We start from the raw sequence: 21,932 nt of genomic DNA, 5'->3' as shown, positions 1-21,932 counted from the left end.
AGTTTGCTTACACGATGAGAGTAGCTGAAAATATAGCTTTAAGTTTTGGTAGTTGAAGTGATCAAAGGAAAACATCCTCATGATCTTATTGAAGTTCTGTTATCTCCATTCTCTAAGAAAGTGGATTTGAAGTATTTGTTGGATCACCGTATAGCACCCCCCCCCCCCCCCCCTTCATTACAAACTAAGATGATATTGGAATCCGTGATTATGATCGCAATAGAATGTCTACAAGCCATTCCAAAGAGAAGGCCAATAATGTATCAACGTCAAGTCTCCACAAGCACCTAGCTCAACGGGAAAGACTCTTTCACTAGGTTGTCTTTTGATTTCACCTTATCATCATATGTTTGGAATTCATGACATGTTTCATGTTGCTTGTTGGTTACTTAACGTTGTTTTTGGTGTTCTTTAAATATTATATTTGTTTCTTTTGTGAAGTCATTTTAGGAAATAACGATATGTATGTGAATGTGTTTAATTATTAGGATTGATTGTCATTACAATTATTTGGTCAGAGTCGAAAAAACCCCTTAGTTATCATCAGTCTCTTTCAACGCTCTAATACTTCTACAAGCAAGAAGGCATAAAATAGATCTTGCAAAGCACGACAACTAATTAATACATTAACTGTCAGTTTCTGAAAATGATCAAAGAACCATAGATAAGTTAAAATCATGCAAGTAGAACAACAATATACTTTAAAGAAGAGTGCGTGCTTATAAACGTTTCGATTCAATATTATCCATTCACTAACAAGTCATCGTTATAAACGATTTGATTTAGTCTCTCTAAATTCGCAAACAAGCCAGTTGGGTCTCAAATGGCGTGGTTAGCGTTCAAAATCACACATATGAATCCAGCAATACAAGCCACTAAGGATGGAAATAAGCAATCCCTAGCACGTTCAAGAGGAATGAATCCAGCATCACAAACGAAATCACGACAAGAATATCCATCAATCAGAACAAAGAATTAACAATCTGTATCAAGAATCATAACAAGACGAGCCCTAAAGCAACTAGAAAGTAATCCGTTTGAATCACAAAGACTTCTTGGGAAGATGTGAGAGAGAAGTTTATGTAAATCGAATTTCTTAACTCCAACATCGTCCACAAGGATCGCTCTTTGTCAAGAATCATAATTCAAATGTTGAATACCGCAAATATAAGATAACAAAAACAAAAATTGTCTATGTGGTCTAAATTTAGAACTCAAGTATGCAATTATATGGTGAAAAAGGATTACGAGTGCCAAATTTGCTTTGCAATAACTTCTATTAAACAACTTGGTAGCTCTCGGTTACCAGCTGAATCCTCTGAGAAAACTTAGGAGCAGCTCCACCTTTTAACGGCACAATGTTAGCAACCTACAAACATTTCTCATTCAGTTAGTTGATATACAAGTTTTACATGATTATTTCGACAAAAGATTTAGCACGAGGATAAGAATCAAAGAAACACACAAACTGATGGCACCCATCTTAGAAGAGATTATTTTCAGAAAACACAAAAGTTTCGGGGTCATGTTTGACGACTATAAACTAGCTTATTTTTTAAACGTATTGAAAACCCTGCATTTTGATTACCATAAGCTAGCTAATGAGCAGACATATTGAATTGCTACTTAAGTGGCGTTTCAGTAAGTTTTAAGATCATTTTGCCAATTTCTTTCAATTATGCCCTTAATTATTTATTGTTACTAATTATTATTAATTAATATTTCATTTTTTCCAAATAATATTTAAATATTAATTAAATACTATCTTTGAAAAACAATTAATAAAATCTTTAATTATTAATTAATATATATTTTCAAAAATTATATTAACTAGTATTTTTTGAAATTTATTTATAAAATATCTAATTATTAATTAAATAACTTTTTAAAGTTAACAAATGCAAACTTTTTTTATTGTGTAATGATTATTCAAAATCATCAATTAATACGAAATTTTTTCTAAAATTTATATTTGATTATTCAAAATCATCAATTAATACGAAATTTTTTCTAAAATTTATATTTGATTATTCAAAATCATCAATTAATTTTTTGTTACTTTTTTTAATATGATGAAATATATTAGTGGTTTATTTTAATTATTGTATTATGTGATTTTAGAATAGAGTAACTTTTTAACATGTGTTTTAAAGTCATTTTATATTTGTCGACTAGAATATTAGCAAACTTTTACCAAATGATTAGTTAATCATTTAGTTTGCCAAACATAACCTAAGGTTCTATTTTGTTAGGGTAGGACACCAAGAAAATTATTGATTGGATATTTGAGAAGTAAATCCATGAAAAACATGCGAAAGAAGTTAATCCAGACCTCTGTGTGAGATCTACTGGGTTTGTTTGGTTTGGTTTAGTTTGATCGACGACAACTTGCTCTATACTAAAAATGGGTGGGGAAATGTTATGAGTACATCCTACCCTCCTCAAACCTTACGTGCCTGGGATTTACTTGGTTCTTTTTTGTGGATATCTATGAGTGGCTAGGGCAGCTTGAGAGCACCTCGACTAATCCTATGAACCTGAAGTTAATAGAGCAAACCCAAGATCTTAGGAGTTGAGCTCACTTGTTTGGTTTGCTTTGGTTTTGGTAGATGACAACTTCTTATATACTAAAAATGGACAGAGAATAGTTATGAAAGGTGGCATTGCACACATCATCCCTTAAAGATTCTTAATTTCTAACACTAAGGAAGAGGGAGTGCCACCAAAAGCTAGAAATAAGTGCAAAATCAGTTCAACCTACAAGTCTACAACCATAAAGAATTTTATCTTCAAGCTTGAGTAACCATTAAACGATCCATGAGATGGAAGGTTCCTACTTTGTTAGTTATGTCTGGCTCAACTGGCAAGCTAAAATTAGAAGTTGAAGCAAAGACTTTGTAGTAAACTCTATGGAAAAATATACAAGTCACTGGACAAACTTTAAGCAACAAAAAGCCTGATGTCTACTTTTTTCACATGGTACAATTGGCACACCTAGCCTAGGGCATACGGTGGCCAGTGCTACCACTTCACTGTCCCGACGTAGTGTAAAACAATTATGACTAGTGAAGGTGCCACTGTTTTGATTAGACTAGAAGGATACCCGCACAATGCAGCGAGATACATCTCGATTTTAGTGTTTAATTTTATTTGTCTCAGTCGATGTTATAATAAGTTTTATGTGGTTTTGAAAAAGCAACTATGTTTTTATTTTTGAATAAAATGTAAATATGAAGATATCATAAAAAATTGAGAAAAAATATTGATATTAGTACCAAACTAACTATTTACAATTTCTTTTTCTTTTTTTGTATATTTCTTTAACTCATTTTTTTATTTTTGGTTTAATAGTATAATTTTTTATAAAGATAATAATGAAGTATTTTATTAGAACTCAATGATTATCCTAATTATATTTTAGATTTTTTATATTTAAAATGATATGTTTATCCTCAATTTGATTATGTTTATCTGCAGTTAGTTACATGAATTCAAACATGAAGCTTTAACACAATTTACTTGTAGTCTTGAATTTTAAGTAATATGGATCAATAAACAGTACTTTATGTATAAAAAATAGTTTTTAAAAGTTTTTGTCAAATGTTTTATAATATAGTATAGATATGTGCGAACGTTTTGGTTAAATGAAACAAAACAAAGTTGCAAGGCAATGATAAGAGTGCTCCTAGAGGAAGAGAAGGTCACAAGTTCAAATCTCGTAAATAGATTTTGTAATATCTTTGTTTAACTAAAATTAGCAGCTCTTCAAGCCCTGCCCATAGCCCATCAATGAATTAGCTAGTCCAGCTTAGTTTGCTTAATTTCTATTTTATAACTATAATTAATTTTATATTATGGGATTATTTTATGACCCTGTTGCAAAAAAGATCTATGTCCGCCTCTGGTGGTAGATGGGTGCAATGTGTGTGTAGGGTGGGATGTTGTGGGGTGGGGAACATTGTAAACCGTTGGCATTACAAATGTTGACTATCAAACCATAAGTGGAGGAGATTCGGGGGTAGAAATGCATACCTTCATGTTGCTGAAAGTACTTGTTGCCGAGAAGCCCACCGAAATGGGGAAGAAGACTGACGTATCAGCCGGAGGAACAACAAACTCCATCGAGCCGCTACAAAGATTTCCATCACAATGTTATATGTTTAGGGAACTCATGACTACATAATTAAAATAAAAAAAAACAAGAGTAATTGTGCACTTGCCTGCGGTTGGAGTTATCAATGAGAAGTATAGACCACTCGAGTATTGAATTTCTAGAATCAAACCTGCACTTGGCAAAAAATGGATTCTTGAATACACAAAAGTAACAACATAATTTTAAGGCCATATTGGCAAACTAGCTGATAAACTAGTAGTTGGTTGATAAGTAGCCATTATCTGAAAATCTAGTCATCGGTAAATAAGCTAGCTAATAAACTAAATGAGAATGTAAAATGACCTAAGAGCACATGTTTTTGGTCATTTATATAAAATATTAGAGGCATAATTGGAAGAAAGTGAAAAGGAACCCCTTGAGAGTATTGAAACACTATGTGAAGTAGTCAAGTACCTATTCAAAAGATGGCTTAGTAGCTAAGCTTACCAAATGGGGTTTTTCAATAAGCTTAAAAAACAAGTTAGCTTATAATTGCCAAACATGTCCTGAATAAGCTTAAAAAGAGGAAATGAATGTATGTATGTATGTACATGTGTGCATGAAAACATGATCTCAGTAAGAGAAAGATGGTGGGACTACCAGACTAGTACTGTAACTTCATCAATCAAGAACAGTTTAATAAGAGAAAATGACTTCACCTCCATTCCCCATCAATTTGCCTCACATTCGGTGCCTCTCTAAGAGCTGGAAGAGGGACAGATATAACTACATTTTGTAAATCAAACATTGACGAAGCTTCATACTCGATGCTAACATAAGTTTCATTTCCAGAGACAGAGGGCCAACAGTTAACTGACAGACAAGACAAGTAGATTCAGGTTAGAATACATAAAAACATCATTCAAGATAGAAACAGACATATAAAAGAAACTTACTTGTTAATGGCACAGCCGATTCATCTTTGCTTTGCATTCTCCACTTCAGAAGACCAAGACCGTCACCAGATTGGCCAGCTGGAAATGGCCTGTTAGGATCTTTGGATCCCAGAATATTTTCATTGGAGAAGAGCTCTTTGTTGATGTTAGGATGTGTCTTGAATTTGATTTCTGGATTACCCACACTTTCAATCTGGACATCACATCATAATAGACTTGTCTTTAAAAAGGCCATAACAGTTTACACATTTAGCAATTAGAGGTGCTGTGTATGAAATTCTTTGTACTAGAAATATAGTGAAGGAATACACAAGGTAGCCATCAGACCAGCTATGTGATATGGGTCGGAGTGTTGGTTGGAAGTTGTAGGATCTTAGATGGACCTGTGGCCGGACAATGTTAGACAGGATACCGAACAAGGTCTTTCAGGTGGGTTGGGAGTTGTGCATATCATAAATAAGTTGAGGGAGAGTACTGTGGTGGTTTGGTCATGTTCGTATGTGACAAATGGCGGCTCGATTGAGGAGGATAGAAAATGTGATGGTCGAGATGGCTAGAAAGAGGGGTAGGCCGAGGAGAACGGGCTGAGTAACTGAGGTTGGACATGGCAGGTTTAGGCATTTCCGAGGACATGTTCTCTGATAGGAGTCATTGGAGATGCAAGATTAGGGTAACAGACTAGGGTTGGGGATCTGTAGCTAGCGTATATGGGAGTTGGAGAAGTAGCCGATTAGTGAGCTAGCAATTAGGTTACTAGGGTCCTAGGAATCTGTGGTTTCTTACCTTGGCTATGTTTTCTTGTACCTACTTCTATTTGTATGTTGTTGCTTGCGCCTAACTCTCTTTTCATGTCTACAATTCTTTTTCGGATCTTTTTTTTCGGAAACTCTCTTTTTTTTTTCGCAGACTTTTCACAAGTCAATGGTCTTCATAGGAACAACCACTCTCCTATTTGGGTAGAGGTCAGGTCTGTGTACATCCCACAACCCCCAAAACAACCACTCTCCTATTTGGGGTAGAGGTCAGGTTTATGTACATCCCACAACTCCCAAACCCCACCTCCGAGTGGGATATAATGGGCTCATTTGGTTGGGTTTTGGTTTATAAAGTGGAGTCCTCATACACCAATGCTTACCTATAGAGAGCTCTACCAGACACTATCGTTTGCATCTACACAATTTTAAAATGTAACCCAATGAAACTGCTTAATAAACACAAAAGACCTGGGAATTCCCATCATATTTGTTTAAGCAATATAACTCAAGTCTCTATCTAGTTGAAAAATCAAAGCTATAGAAGAATAACAGTAGCACAACGTTTTAGCAGCAGCTATGCTGTTAATTGCGGCGATATCTCGGTTTGTGGCCTTCTGCATAATTGTGGTGGTAAAATTGCGGTTGAAATTGTGGTAGCGCAATTAGCGGTGCAATTTACCGCAATTGTGGCCGCTATTTTGTGAAAATATCGTCCGATATTAACGCAATTTTGGTGGGCTTGGTTTTTTTTTTGGGCTTTTAAGAACTAGGTTTCTTATAAGACTGTTAGTGTTAGACGATTTTGATCTTAGCCTTAGACGACCACCACTTCTGTTACACGACTTCTGTTAGACGAAGACGACCACATCTGTTAGACGACTTCTCGATCTCCAGCCACCAGGCACACGACTTCTGTTAGACGAAGACGACCACATCTGTTAGACAACTTCTTGATCTCCAGCCACCAGGTACACAACTTCTGATCCGGTTCTCATTTGCTCAAGCAGTCCAGCTTCTGTTTGGTTTGTTGTTAGGACTTAGCTTTGTTAGGCCTTAGCTAAAGGCACTAATGGAAAGTAGAGAAGGGGGTCAAGTAATGATCATGTAAGTTTTCTTGGTTATGGAAAATGTATTAGCTCAAATGCAACTTTAATTCAAGTAATGATTTTTAAATTTATCAATTATCATTCAGTTGCACTCTAAGAAGAGAAACTGTCTTTTGCAAACGAAGTTGAATGATCTTGTATTCATTCAATATAACAAAAGACTAGAGAGGTGCTACAAATCTCTTAGGGATAACAAATCTTCAGATCCTATTTTCTTGAGAGATGTGGAAGAAAATGATGATTGGGTTGTTCCAACCGATGTGAGCTGCAAGAGTTTGTGGATGCAAGAGATGGCCTCCTTTGGTTAGAAGTACGAGAAGCAATGGGAGGTAATGAACAAGTTGGGCCAAGTACAAGAAATAAAGAAGCACTATAGGGATGATGATGATGATCACGTCGGAGATGGAGGAGAAGGGGAAGAGCGTGAAGCTAGCCTAAACGAAGAAGTGAACGTACTAGATGATGTTGACTCAGAGGTTGAACCTATTGCTTGCGATAGCTCGTTTATGAACATTTTTCCTATTTTGCAAATGATATGTTTATGTAGGCATATTATATATATAATTATATATAATTCTAAGACATATTATATGATACGCTATTGCAAATATCGGTCCCGACCGCAATTTCGTATTTTCACCGGTATAACAGCATAGAGCAGCAGTGAGATCCATGACAAATCTGTTAATAAAGTATGGTCACTACTTATCAACATTCTACCAAGCACCTACCATGGTTACAAGGAATTCACATGTTTGGTCAAGCCATAATGCACTAAACTATATTTTCCACTTCCATTATTCACATTCGCCCTGCATAAACATATATACTGGGATTTACAGAGGGGGTTGATCATATGTTCCAGGTCTAATTAAGGATAAAACTGGACTGCAAATTTTGGCACTTATTTACACTAGCTTTAACAGAAGGGCGGTAATGAAAAAACTGCACATACATGCAGGTTAAGAGGAAGAAAGGTTGTAGTAGAATGAGAACCTGAACTTGGATAAACCCATCATCCTGGTTAAGTATTTGGAGAGACAAAGTTCCCTGCACATCAAAGTTGCTGAGACCACCATCTCTCTTTAGTGTCACATTAAGCTTCTCTTCAACTGTCAAAGTGACAGGATCAGTAGGTGGTGCAGCAGCAGCTTTGCTTGGATTAGCACTTGGGCGTACATCCTCAACGATCATTTCACCTTCAGCTTTCAGTGATTCCAAAAACTGGTTTGTCCTTTGCGATTTGCCTAGCTTCATACCCATTCCTTTAGTTGGAGCACCAACGGCTGCAGATGGACGGCCTGAGTGGAACCGATGTAAACAAACATAACATATCAGCAGTTGGTTGAATGTACAGGTTGGAATTTCCAAAAAATATTGATAAGAATTTAAATAGCATGCCATCTTAGTGTAACAAATGGAAGTATAAATGAAAACAGGCACCAACCTTTAGGCTTGCTTGAGAAGTTGTCCACTTCAGAGGTTATTCCAAATCCAGAACCACCTCCAAAGGTATTACCACTTGATATACCCATATCATTGCTTAAAGAAGCATCCATTCTTCCAATTGAACCCATTGAACTCATTGACTGTAGAGATGAATAGCCACCTTTTTCCAGTTTCCCCCTCTCAATCTGCAGAAATGACACAAACTTGTTGTAGCAGAAATACAGGGGAAGGGAAAAGAAAATATAATAATTGGAGAGGAATGAGGGTCTTTTTGGACCATAATGACCTTACCTTGCTTTTATCGATCTCATTGGCTTTACGCTTCATAACATCCTTGGTGTCATTGATCTTGCTTTGCAGTACCAATTTGTGCAATCTCTCCTCATGACTCTCCATCTCACAGTATTGTCTGACCTGGGCAACAGTTACATTCTCCTTGTGTCCAAGGGAAATGACCTCATCAAAAGCAAAAATAAGCTCAAAAGCATGCTTGCAAATGATTTCTTCATCAAGAGAGGCAGAAAACTCAGGGACCTATGCATAGTTAAGAAATCAAATGGTAGGAAACTCTTGGTATAAACAAAGTACACCCACACCTCTTGATTTTTAAATATTATAGTCGAAATTTGGTAATCCTCATGCAGAAACAAGAAAAAAACTAGTTCTTCATCATCAAGGATACAACTTTAGAAAGAAGCCTCAGAGTATCAAGATCCTCAAGAATATTGCTTTGCTTGTTTGTCACAAGCAGTAGATATATACCCTCCATTGGCTGGTACACATAGCGCACATTTTCTGTCTCAACATAAGTATGTTGTTTCCCACTTCCAATCAACTTAGGAAAAGCTGCAAGAAGCCCCTCGATTCTTATTCGAGACATGTCCACAAACTGCCTTGAAACAAGCGCTGTAAAAGGATCGTATATGATTATTAGTTAATAAAATATATTTACAATATCAAACCTATAATGAGGTTTATAACACTTTATCATGGGTAGGGCTTTTATATAGATATCAACAGAGACTAATAAACTGATCAGCAAATTAACCGAACTATTCTTGCATTGGATAAAATACATGTTTGGATGTGTCATAGCTACAGCTGTTTTGATATATAGCTTTCCCAATGGGAATATTTTGTCTATTCTCGCTTGCATGTCATGCTAGACCCTCAGGACACCATAGGGGATGAGCATCTGTGCTTAAATCACAATGATCCAATCAAGCCTATATAACAATGCCAAATGATAGGAAGTACAAGATGGTGGGGCATTCTCAGTGTCAGGTCCATTGGCACCAACATGTTACTAGATTAGTACATCAAAACAGATGCTAATAAGTCAACCTCTGAAACTAAAAGTTCTGTAATATGCCTATGAAATGCTTTTCTTGACTATGTTCATCAAATCTCCAAGCATCAAACAGCTATGTCGGTTAACTCTTTATACTAAAATGCTGTCACCCGATTTGTGGATGTCATTAATCATCATACATTCAGAACATACAAGATTAGAAGCAGTAGAAAAACCATAGAATATTCTTAACCGGTTTAATTCAATTTCAAACGCAGAAAATCCACACGTTTAAATTACACCTGATCTTGTCGAAGGATCTAATACATAGACAGAACGAAACAAAGATCTCACCTTTTCCAGATTTACTGGTTATGGAAGCTGCTAAAACAACCTATATAAAGAAAAAAAAAGAATCACAAACCAAATCCAAGCTCCAGAAATCAAGAGATCAAAACTGATGCCAAAACTGCAATGCAATTTCAGATTTAAAATTAACAATTACGAAATTCAAATTTCTGATGAGACTTATTACCATTATGACCGGTATTTGGATTCAACAACTAATGAACCAAATGCAAATACACCAGCAGACCTACAGAATAAAGTAAAACAGATCAAGGTATTAGATCAAAAACGTTATCGAATAAAAAGACGGAGAAGGTGGTAATGAGATCGCAGATATGTAAACGCTCCGACGAAAGAAATGAGCGGAGATCCGGCGAATGGCTTGAATCAGAGGACATTTCTGATTCGAATTCGAATAAAAAAATCCTCCGATCATACAGTGAGACTCTGAATCCCTCATTTACCAGGGCCTGAAACAACGATTCAGGGGATAACGTTTACAAGATTGCCTATTACTCTCGTTGAAGTGTTCTTCGATCTGCTGCTGTTCCTTCGATAGACAAGAGAATGGGGTAGCGGATGAAGATCTTGTTTATAAAAAAGCTTCTAGTTTTTCATTTATAATTAGAGTGAATTACTCTAGGGGTTTCTTAAAACATCTAATGTTTATTTATTTATTATCAAAGTTTTTATCAAATTATTTCATGTTAAATTGGAGTTTTATAAATAAGTGTTTGGATTAACTTATAACGATATCAAAATGTAATAAGTTGATAAGTTATTTTTGTTGTTCGGCAAATTTTACTTAGGGGTGTTTAGGATTGCTTATTTGAAACAACTTATATTTTTTTATAAAATCACTTATCAACTTATTATAAGTTAGAACGTTTTAACTTTTTCAAAAAAAAATTATTACTGGTTTGACACCGATATAAGTTGGTTATCTAAACACTCAAAAGTGCTTATTACCTGTATCACACCGAAATAAGTCAATAAGTTATTTTTATAAGAAATCTCAAACATCCTTTTATACACGTAAAATAACAAAAAAAGACATTTCTCATCTCCCTGGATGATTCTTGATTATTCATCGATATTTGGATAAACCTCATCTCCATCTCTCAATTTCCCATCTTCGATTGATATCGTAACCATATCTCCTTTAACCTCCATAGATGATTTTATGGGTATCCATCAACATCAGCCAGAGCATCCTTCTGATTATCTCCATCTTTTGCAAAAAGGGGATTAAGAAGTGAACGATACCGATTTTGTACGTAAATCAAATTTGTTTTGATCAATCAATCATCATCTTCGTTGATTTCTACTGATTCTGCTGCTATTCCTACTGTGTATGTTCTTGGTGTTTGTGAGAGAGAGAGATTCTCATCTATGGAGATGATGCAGATGGTGAAACAAGAAAGAACACATGGAAGGAGATGAACGTGACCAATGAAAAGTATTAGGTTTAGGGTCAAAATAATAAACTTGGTTTTTAAAGCTGTTAAGTTGTTTCTGATAAGTCATAAATGAGTAACCTATCAAAAAATTCTTATTATTGGTTTGACACCAGTATAAGTTTGTTTTCTTCCATCAAAACACTAAAAACTGCTTATTATTGGTACTACATTGGAATAAGTCAATTAACAATACAAATAAGCAACCTTAAACACCCTTATAATCAACTCCAAAAATTGTCTTAATTCACATATTTTGATTTAAAAAAAACATTTTCATTAAACCCAAATTTGGATTTGGACTATAGAATTTGTCAATTTAGGTTTTTATTTGATTCATGTTGTAATGTACGTATTTTTTTGGTCCTCAGAGCATTTTCTAAGCATTTGACCAAGAATTCAATTTTTTAGACTGTTAAAAAATCTCAAATTTAGAATACCAATTTTCTTAAAGAAAAATTCATATATCTCTTCGTTTGGACATTCAAATATGCAATTAAATTAATGGAAATTAAGTACGGTTAACGTGAAATTAGTAATATATAGTCAAGCTACAAATAATTAAAATAATAATCTATACTATGTTATAAAACATTTGATAAAAACTCTTAAAAACCATTTTTTATGTATGAAATATTGTTTATTGATGCATATTATTTAAAATTTAAGATTACAAATAAATTATGCATAAGTACAACTTACTAAAGTTTCATGTTGAATTCGTGTAACTAACTGCATATAAACATGATCAAATAAAACTTCTCATTTTAAATATAAAAAATCTAAAATATAATTAAGATTAATTAAGTTCTAACAAAATACTCAATTATTATCTTCATAAAAAATTATATTATTGACCCAAAAATAAAAAATGAATTAAATAAATATACAAAAAGCGAAAATTTTTAAATAGTTAGTTTGTTATTGATATCATTTTTTTTCAAATTTTTTTGATATTTATATTTATTCAAAAATAAAAATATCATTGTTTTCTCAAAATCACATAAAACCGTATTATAAAACCACAACTGTAATGGTAAACTGAGTTTGACATTTTCTTTGTCTTCCAACTATGTTCATAATATTACTGAAATAATGATATTAAAATCAAACACAAAAAAAATGGTTAAAAGACCAATTAAAATGAAAAAAATATTCATTTGTGCTCATTTGCTTACTAATAAACTCTTTGGTCCCATTCCTTCTAAATTATGAAGCCTCACAAATATTTTTTACCAAACCAAGGGCTATGGGGACTTTTTATAAATATTCAAGGGTTGTTTCTGAAAATATCTATTTCTTATATCTCCATAATTCATGCCATCCCTTCTCCAGAAAGCCCTAAATCGACCTCCAGTAATCTCGAGAAAAATGTCGCATTTCGGAAGAGCAGGTCCTCCTGACATCAGAGACACCTATTCGCTCCTCGTTCTCAACATCACTTTCCGTAAGTTGATATCATTCCCATATTTGATTCGTAAAATCCCCAATTTCTCTGACGATTTTTTTCCTTTTCCCCAATTTTATGTTTCAGGTACTACTGCTGATGATCTGTTCCCTCTTTTTGATAAGTATGGAAAGGTTGTTGATGTTTTCATCCCCCGAGATCGTAGGTACGATTTTTCCCAATTTAATTCATTGTTTCACTAGCTGAAATCCACATTTGTAGAATGATATTGTCATTATCCGGTGACTTTCTCGTGTAAAATTTCATGCACCTGCTATATTTCGTATTAAAATTCTATATATCCTGGAAAAGATCTGCACCTCTTTTTAACGTAGCTAGCAAAATTTCCATTGAAAGGCTTGAAATTCATATGTGAATTTGAATGATAATCTGTTTGCCGTTTAGTATCATAATTTTGTTTTGTTTTTGGTATTGAAATGGAGGGAGTTGCATTTCATACATTTTCATTTATGTTCGGAATTAATATTAGTTTTTGTAAGTTTTAATATGAAAAATGGCTGCTTTAGATGGTTTTTTTTGGGTGGAATGCAAGTATTACTATGTGTGCATAGTGGGTTGATTTGGATGTTTAATTATTCTGGTGCTTACAGGACTGGGGATTCTCGGGGGTTTGCCTTTGTGCGGTATAAGTATGCTGATGAAGCCCAGAAGGCAGTGGAAAAACTTGATGGTGATGATTGTATTCTTATAGTTGCTTTTAATGAATTTATGAATTTAAACGTATTTCATGCATACGTTTCTGTCTTGTTTCAGGAAGGGTTGTTGATGGGAGAGAGATGATGGTTCAATTTGCCAAGTATGGGCCAAATGCTGAACGAATGTGAGTTACTACTTATTAACTGCCGAAGTGCTTTTACATGCATAAGTACACATCCAAATATATGATTATTTGCATAAGATTTGAAAACAATTTAAAGAAGAATCAAGACTTCTGCATTTACATGGTTGTGTTCTTGTCTTATTCACACATCTTTATGTATCTTTGGATTTTTATATCATATTTTTGACAATTTAGAGTTTTTAAAACCCATAGGTTAGTCTTTTTAATTAGATTGAGCTGTTGATATGAGTTGGGTGGTTCCTATTTTGTGCTGTTAGTCATAAGGGAAGAATACTGGAACCGGTGGAGAAGCTGAAGAGGATGTCAAGGAGTCGAAGTCCTAGGCCAAGGTAACAATTGTACATGCAATGATAGGCATTGGAATATAACAGCTAGTTACTGCTGTAGCTTTAAATGTGTTTGTGAATGTTCCAGGTACAGAGATGAATACAGGGACAGAGACTACAGGAGGAGAAGCCGTAGCAGAAGCAGGGATAGGTACGATCGTGATAGGCATCGAGGAAGGGACAGGGATCGCTACCATAGTAGGAGTCGCAGTAGAAGTCCTGATTATGGCAAAGAGCGTAGGAGAGGAAGATATGACTATGAGAAAAGCCGAAGTCGGTCTCCTGACAGGTATTAAGATCCTCGTACACTATAGTTAGAGCTGGAAATTGGCCTAACATGTTGGGCAAAGAATCACTTATCTAATTTATGATCAAGTTTTATTGGGCTGGAGTCCTCTGCTAGAAGAACCAGTTATCTAACTTATGATGACTTCTGTAAGCATTTTAGGCTTAAATCTTGAAATTGTTAGTTTTGGAGATTGGTACTAGGGAATGCTCAAGTTGGACTCAAAAGAAGACTCGAGCTCGATCCATCTTCCAAGTTTTGTTTCAGCTCTTGCTATAGGATTCCTCCTCCTTTCTTTTTCTGTTGTCTTTTAATTTTATATCAAGAATCTGATGGAAAATGGATTGTATAGAAGTGGTTCTCCGACGCATCATAGCAGCCGTCCTCGAGGGAGCGTATCTCCACATCAAACACCTTCTAGGAGCAGAAGTCCTGTAGCTCTCGATGACAAAGAACGCTCACCTCCTCCAAGAAGTGTTTCCCCCCGTCGTAGAGCTGATTCACGAACCCCTTCTCCAGTGCCTTCGAATGCTGATGTAAGGATTTTGCAACTTATTCTTGACTACTGGACATGACAAGCGATACTGATTTTTATATTTTCTTTTGCAGGAACAAATGTGAACCAAGTATTTGATGTTGCATCTGCTGGCTTTTGTAGGAGAGGAACAATGCTGAGTTTCTATTTTATGATCAATTGGATGAACTCTAGGACCTCATTGCCTCAGGCATATTAAGGTCAAACTCTTTGTGATGTATCTCTTGACTTTTATTTTGGTGGTTTGCACTCAGATTTTCTTGTTTATGCCATATCAACCGTTTTCCAGCTATTCAGGAACATTATGTTTGAGCTTTCCTTTTAACAAAGGAACTCCACATGGTTTTCTTTTTGTTTCCCTAAGTGTTTAACATTCTATATTTTATGCATGCACATTGCTTTATATTAATGTTTCAAACTGAATTTCTTTGGCATGGACCATGCAACATCTCCGGAAATTTATATCTGGAAGAGTTTATGTTGCCGTTGGCGAGATGGTGAAGCAGCCGTTGGTGCTGTTTACCTTGCAGTGGTTGATGTCTTATCTTGCTGATTGCAAACTATGTGAGAACATCTTTAATGATCTGGGTGGTAAGAGTCAACAGTTTTTACTGCTGAAGTCAAATCCTAATTTGACTCTTAACCTACTCGCTTTTCTTACTTTTTACTAATTATATATTTTAGACCGTAAAAGGAGTTTTAGTAGCTGGATGATTTGAAAAGTTGGTTGGAGTCAAGATTGACTTAAATGTGGCTGATGCAGTTAGCCGTGAAGTGATGAGCGTTAGCTTTGTAGATAGTTTATTGCTGCCATGTTGCTGATGGCTATCAAATCTGATGCTTGGTTCGGTAGCTGTGTTGCAGCAGACCGTGCTTATCCTTGCAGAGGTTAATAATGAAATATCATGTTCTTTTCAAGTTGGTCTGTTTCTTAGAGATTTTGGTTTATGCTTTTCTTCTTATGTCTATGTGGATCATGTCTTAGTTATCACGAATTTTAGTTCATAAATTATCCTATTTACCCTTTCTTCTTATTGTGGAACCCTTCACTTTACGTCAACTTTAGTATTTCAGGTTTTTTACTATATGCCAATCTTGCTCTTCCTGCTTGTAAGATGTAGTTTTCCTCCTGTCCTATTAGTTTGTCGGTACAACGCTCTATCTATACCCCATGTTTGTTTCATCGTAGGTCACTCGTACTATACTTGTTGCTTGTTTGCACTCACTTCTCTGCTACTTCCTGCACTTGTTTCCTTATAATTCTTATTTTGCAAGCTGGAGGTCTTCACATAAACAACCTTTCTACCCCATGGGGTAAAGGTAATGTTTACCTACATCCTACTCTCCCAAACCTCATTTGTGTGGGATATACCGTGTTTATTTTGTTTGGTTTTTTCCTGTTGAGGTCTCCATTCTTGTTGCATTATATATATCATTTACCTTTAATTTTTTTTTGTGTAATTGCTTACATTCCCTAGGCTACAGTTTCCTAATTTTTTATTAACGGGTATATTTCTCTGTAATCATTTTAATTGTTTTGTCTAAGTTTTAAACCGAAAAATCACCGCTGTTGTCTTTAGGTTTCAAATGGTTTAGGTATCATCTTGCAGTTCTACACATTTTACTTGGAGAATTCGGTGTTTTGTCAACTTAGTTTTCTGAACCTAAAATGTGCGCATAGTAAAGCTTGATATTCTCTTTTGGCTGTCTGTAAATCTAGTTTTGAAGTCTTTTAGGGATGGATCGAGATCGGTTTGAGCTAGTTACAAGCCCTGCTTTTAGATTATAAACCAGATGCAACCTTCATTGGTAGGCATCTCGTAGGTTTTAAAACCAAACTGAGAGGACCTACTAGATTCCATGCAGAGGTAGGGTCCAGGGGTGGGATCTATATTGACCTTACATATATATCTCAAAAGTGTATTTAGGGGCTGTTTACTAAACAATTACCGGGTAAGTGCGTACCTATATCACTTACTTTATCGATTGAGCATGGAAATGACTAAATTGTCTTACCCGGTAAGAGGCATAGCAAGGACCGAAAGTCTTACCCGGTAACCGAGGGAAAAGACTCTTTTCTGGTAAGCGCTTATTGGCTTTAAGACGCTAACGAACAATCCATTTTAATGGTCAAGAATGTTACACGATAAGGTGATGGTGATTTTTTTTGCCGGTAAGCATTTCTCCGGTAAGTGTTAATAAACGGCCCCTTGGTCCGTTGAAAATGCATAAGTTTATTAAAGAAGGCCTTGTCTAGGAAGTATGTTCTCTCAAACAAGAACAAGGCTTTTTGTAGCTACAAAGGTATTGTATCACAAGGGAGCTCATGTAATTGATCCAAATTTGAGTTTTGTCTAGGAATCTTAGGTTCTTATTTGTTAAACACTCACTGCTTCTTAACGGATAAGTGGTGCTTACCCACGCCTTTTGACTTACAATGTCGCTGATTGAGATGGTGTTCCGGTAAAGATAAAGAACCTTGCCTACTCGGTTGGTGCTTACTCAATTTGTACCGGTAAACGACCCATTGTTTAGAGGGATTATAGGTATGGAAAGAGGAAGTCATATACTCTAGTAATTTGCTCCTGGTCTTTAAGACCGAGGCTCTTTGCAAGGTGGTTTTCTTTATGGTTCAGATTTCGTGGTTGCCTTACTTTTCTTGTGTTAATGTTCATCCTATCGTAAGAAATACGTCATTGTAGTTGACAAATACTTAATGAGGCCAACAATACGAGAAATAATCAAGAACAGAGAAAAATATGCTATATCATAATCAATACAACACAATAATTCGTGTCGCTCTCAAGGCCCATTAATCAACAACCGGAGATCGATTAAAAAAAGGTGGAAACAAACAAATAAAAGATGAAATATTGGTTTTGATAAAGATGATGATCAAGTATCATATGGTATTAATAAAGCTTAATCATTATTCTCGATCTGAATGAATTTATCAGTTCATTATTAATTAGTTTTACTGATTCAAATAGTTTTAAGAAATTACGCTATACAATAATTACGTGTAAACTTAAAATTAAGCAATTATGTATCACCAATTAATATCTAATGTTTAATAAGTTGTTTTAAGATCACATTATAATAAAATTGGGTTTATAAAATGCCAAAAATATCTAATTGTCTTAAAACGATACTTTATAGGTTTAAGTTTATAGACCAAACTATAAAACTTCGTATCTAAAAGTGTTGTAATAATTTTATAGGAGATGTTTTGGGCGTTTCAACAAGTTTTTTTGTGACCTTTTAAAATAAAACGTCGTATTAGCTATTTTCATGTGACATTCTTGAGAAGTATTCTGTAAACTCGTCTTTTTATATGATAAAACCGTTAATTTTTGTGATTAACAAACTCTGATCTAGAAATTCATAATCATACAAGTTTGATCACATTGGTTATTATTTAATACATACAACCATTCATTTCTTTTTTTCTTAATGACTATCCTTAATCATAATTAAGAGATTTATATACAATTGTAGCATGAACATAAAAACTATGCTTATGGATGCCTAATTATCCGATGCATGGTATGTTTAGAGTAAAATATCTGGAGTTATACACGAATATCAGAACATACGTATTTTCAAACAATGAAAGAAGAAATAAGAATCAGTTGTCTCAAATTCTATATGTCTTATCTGTTCACCAATCACATACAATCACTATAATAAAATCGGGTTTATAGGACACTTACAATTTTTAAGCGTCATAATAGACTTCTTTATATGAGTTAATTTATAGGACCAAAAAAAATAAATTGTTTTATCTAAAGATGTTGTAATAAGTTTATATGACGTTTTTTGATGTAGTAATAAGTTTTTTTTGGACACTTTTAATATAAAGCGTCCCATTATTAACTTTATAAGACACTATTTGAAAAAATATCCTATAAAAACAAATGTTCTATAAAAAAGTGAGTTTATAGGCTATAACGTTGCCAATGCGACACTTTGTATTAAAATTGTCCTAAAAAAATTGTTAAGACGCCCAAAAGCGTCATATAAATTTATTACAAAACCTTTAGATTGGACGCTTTATATTTCGGTCCTATAAATTATGTCCTATAATACTGGTGCAAAAAAAACCGTCAACCCGCAAAACCTGCCCAACCCAACCCGCTAACAACCCAATTAAACCCAACCCACCTAACCGCCAAACCACCCATCCGCCAAACCGCTAACCCGCCAATTAGGAGGGTTGAAATTGGGTTGGGCCTAGCTCAAACCGCCCAACCCGCCAAATCACCGCTAATATATAATTTTTATAAAATTATATATATATATATATATATATGTTTATTATGTGTGTGTATATATATATATTATATATATATATATTAATAATGTATAATTTTTATTGATATTATGTTTGTATTTCATTTTAGCTAAACGTATAGGTTGCTAAAAAAGATTCACTATCAAAGAATGATGACAAATAATCTAATTAATAAGAGAAAATTATTGAAATTTTTTTGCAGCAACAACAAATTGATATGTCGGAGAATATGAATGATACTAATAGATATTTTGTTGACGAATTCATCAATCTAAATACCCTGTCATTTGATGTTGTACTTTAGTGGAAATAAAATGTTTAGTTATAGCATTTCGCTACAACAACATTAGATCTTATAGGATGTCTAAAATGTCTAAGCGTCCTAATATGATTCTTTATAGGAAACAAGAAAAATGTCTTATCTAAAAGAGTTACAATATGTTTATACGATGATTTTGGGCGTCCTAACAAATTATATAACGCTTTTAAAATAAAGTATCATATTAGTTATTTTATACGACACGACTTGAAAAGTGTATATGAACATAGATGTCCTATAAATAGATGAGTTTTAGGGACACTTGTCAAAATATTTATATAAAATAACTAATACAACATTTTATTTAATGATTATTCTAAAACACTTGTTGAAGCGTCCAAAAACGTCATGTAAACCTATTGTAACCTTTTTAGATATGACGCTTTATAGTATGGTCTATAAACTTAAGTTTTATGAATTATTTCATTCGTCAAATTTATGTAACTACTAACCCGCCAATCCAACCCAATCCGTCTCAACCCGCAAGTGTTGGGTTGGGTTATACTTTTGAATGAGTTGGGTTGAGTTGAGATTTTTCCAAACCGCCATAATTGGGTTGAGTTGTAAAAATGTTGTAAACCGCCCAACCCAACGCGTGTGCACCCCTATCCTATAAAACGGTCTATTGACGATGTTTAGAGATTGAGGACATTCTATAAACCCAATTTTATGGTAGTGGTATCACTTATGCAATCCTTCAAGAACAAACGTGTCGTGTATTAGGTGTGTAAAAGTATTTCGAAAAGTCCAATAAGAATAAAATAATAAAGTCAAAGTCAAAGTTGCTTGTATTAACTATTAAGTAGGAATCACATGTGATTTGAATCTTGAAATTGCATTAAAATATGATGATTTTTCTTGTATAGATGATGTAAATTCAATTTTAGGATTAAAAGTTTTGAAATACGTTTATTAGCCATCACCAGCGGATTTTTAATCATCAACGTGAAAATCAGTTGGTGATCCGACACAAATCTATCGGTAATCTGCCACTAATTCGTTGGTGTCTATTGACGATCAGAGATGGTGTAAGTGAAGTGCAGGTGCCACCAGCAATTGCAACCGATTCAATTAAATCATAAAATTTCAAATCTGGACAATCCAACAAACCAAACATGAGATTGGAAGGGACTTGGAATGCAAATTACCCCAAATCCATTTCATTCCTTCAAACCAGACGTGACCTAAAAGATTTTACAAACAATAGGAACAATTTTGGAATAGATGAAGTTTAGAGACGAAAACTATTAAAACAGACTAAAACCGAAATTTTTAGACTATACCAATGAAATTGATTAATATATTAATGAAGTCAATTTAATTAACTAACACATACATCATCAACAAAAATTACTTAATAACATTCCGAAATCAAGATGGTGCCTGATTGGTTTGAGCTTGGCTCAAAAGGTCAAAAGTACCAGGAGGTCCCATGTTCAAATCTAATGAGGAATAAAAATCCCCTTGTGTCCACGGAGGTTCAAATGCGGTGACTCCGGGCTATCTGTAAAGCAGGCGATCCTCTTAGGATTAATCAGCTGATATAGCGGGTTGGATATCCAGGTTAATAATAATAATAATAATAATAATAATAATAATAATAATTTAATTATTTCATGTTTATTTTCATGTTTCAAAATGTGATATTGTAGTTGACATTTGAATATGTAAGTAATGAGACCACGAAATAGAATTAAGAATGGGAAGAAATAACAAATGATATAGTCATGAACATTTATTCAACTTTGAAGAGAAGTGTACGTAATTTGATGATGAACCAAACAAGTCGTTATTCTATTAAAGTTGACTGACTTTTAGATATAAAATATCGATACTAGCGGTGTGGATTAATTCATATATATGTCACTCTCGTAGCTTTTGGACGACCAATTCAAAGAAATAAACACCGGAAACAAACAAAAAAATAACTAAAAGATATATACGTTTGTTTAGTTTATTTGTAAATAGCTAATAGGAACACAACATTTTTGTTGTCGACCAGAGTCCTTTTTTGCTATATTTTGGTCGTATCGTTTAATTTGTTGCCGAGTGATTGCAAAACTAGATTTTGGTTGTAGGATTATGTTTCATGGGTTGGGTTCATGTGAGACCCGTAAGATCAATTTATGTTCATTGATTAACTTTATAAACTAATGATCTAAAGTTGTACGGTGGCAATTTTGTGATTATTGAGAAGCTTCGTGGCGTTTATTAATGTTCAGATTGTCAGATTGTAGATCTAATCCAAGGGTTGAGAATTGGTCTTACGAGTCTCACGAAAAACCTATGATCTCACATGATCCCAAGTCTATGTTTCATTATTTTCATTATACACACACACATACACACACACACACACACACACACACACACACACACACATATATATATATATATATATATATATA

The 21,932-nt window shown here is 34.2% G+C and overlaps 2 protein-coding genes across 3 annotated transcripts; one reads left to right on the top strand and one right to left on the bottom strand.

The window, feature by feature from the left end:
* Positions 1-940: 940 nt before the first annotated feature.
* On the bottom strand, positions 941-10,541 carry LOC112511759 (coatomer subunit delta-2-like). 2 transcript variants are annotated; one of them, XM_025117494.1, is made up of 12 exons: positions 10,508-10,541; positions 10,186-10,245; positions 10,005-10,044; positions 9,042-9,265; positions 8,651-8,893; positions 8,358-8,544; positions 7,907-8,211; positions 5,050-5,242; positions 4,813-4,966; positions 4,221-4,283; positions 4,033-4,129; positions 941-1,369 (listed from the first exon to the last, which is right to left on the bottom strand). In XM_025117494.1, the coding sequence occupies exons 2-12, from the start codon at positions 10,186-10,188 to the stop codon at positions 1,280-1,282; spliced, it is 1,599 nt and encodes a 532-aa protein (XP_024973262.1). In that variant the 5' UTR covers positions 10,189-10,245; positions 10,508-10,541; the 3' UTR covers positions 941-1,279. The 2 variants fall into 2 exon arrangements, with proteins under 2 accessions (XP_024973262.1, XP_024973263.1); XM_025117495.1 differs by lacking the exon at positions 10,508-10,541 and having other exon boundaries at positions 10,186-10,342.
* A 2,274-nt stretch (positions 10,542-12,815) lies between these two features.
* Positions 12,816-15,248, top strand: LOC112511291 (serine/arginine-rich splicing factor SC35-like). Its single transcript, XM_025116859.1, has 8 exons — positions 12,816-12,902; positions 12,990-13,068; positions 13,514-13,593; positions 13,677-13,743; positions 14,022-14,093; positions 14,179-14,379; positions 14,729-14,912; positions 14,986-15,248. Exons 1-8 carry the CDS (start codon positions 12,827-12,829, stop codon positions 14,995-14,997), a joined length of 771 nt encoding a protein of 256 aa, XP_024972627.1. The 5' UTR covers positions 12,816-12,826; the 3' UTR covers positions 14,998-15,248.
* The last annotated feature ends 6,684 nt before the right edge of the window (positions 15,249-21,932 follow it).

Source organism: Cynara cardunculus (assembly GCF_001531365.2).
Source record: "Cynara cardunculus var. scolymus isolate 2C chromosome LG 4, CcrdV1, whole genome shotgun sequence".
Classification (NCBI taxonomy): Eukaryota; Viridiplantae; Streptophyta; class Magnoliopsida; order Asterales; family Asteraceae; genus Cynara; species Cynara cardunculus.
The sequence above is the reverse complement of the archived record's forward strand: the minus strand, read 5'-3'. Positions and strand labels throughout refer to the sequence as shown.

Coding starts and splice junctions, on each gene's coding strand:
- LOC112511291 (XM_025116859.1), top strand. CDS start 12,827: ATGTCGCATTTCGGAAGAGCAGGTCCTCCTGACATCAGAGACACCTAT. Junction 12,903..12,989: donor CGTTCTCAACATCACTTTCC/GTAAGTTGATAT, acceptor TTTATGTTTCAG/GTACTACTGCTGATGATCTG. Junction 14,094..14,178: donor AGTCGAAGTCCTAGGCCAAG/GTAACAATTGTA, acceptor TGAATGTTCCAG/GTACAGAGATGAATACAGGG.
- LOC112511759 (XM_025117494.1), bottom strand. Junction 8,545..8,650: donor ATGAGATCGATAAAAGCAAG/GTAAGGTCATTA, acceptor TCATTTCTGCAG/ATTGAGAGGGGGAAACTGGA. Junction 1,370..4,032: donor GTACTTTCAGCAACATGAAG/GTATGCATTTCT, acceptor AAATGTTTGTAG/GTTGCTAACATTGTGCCGTT.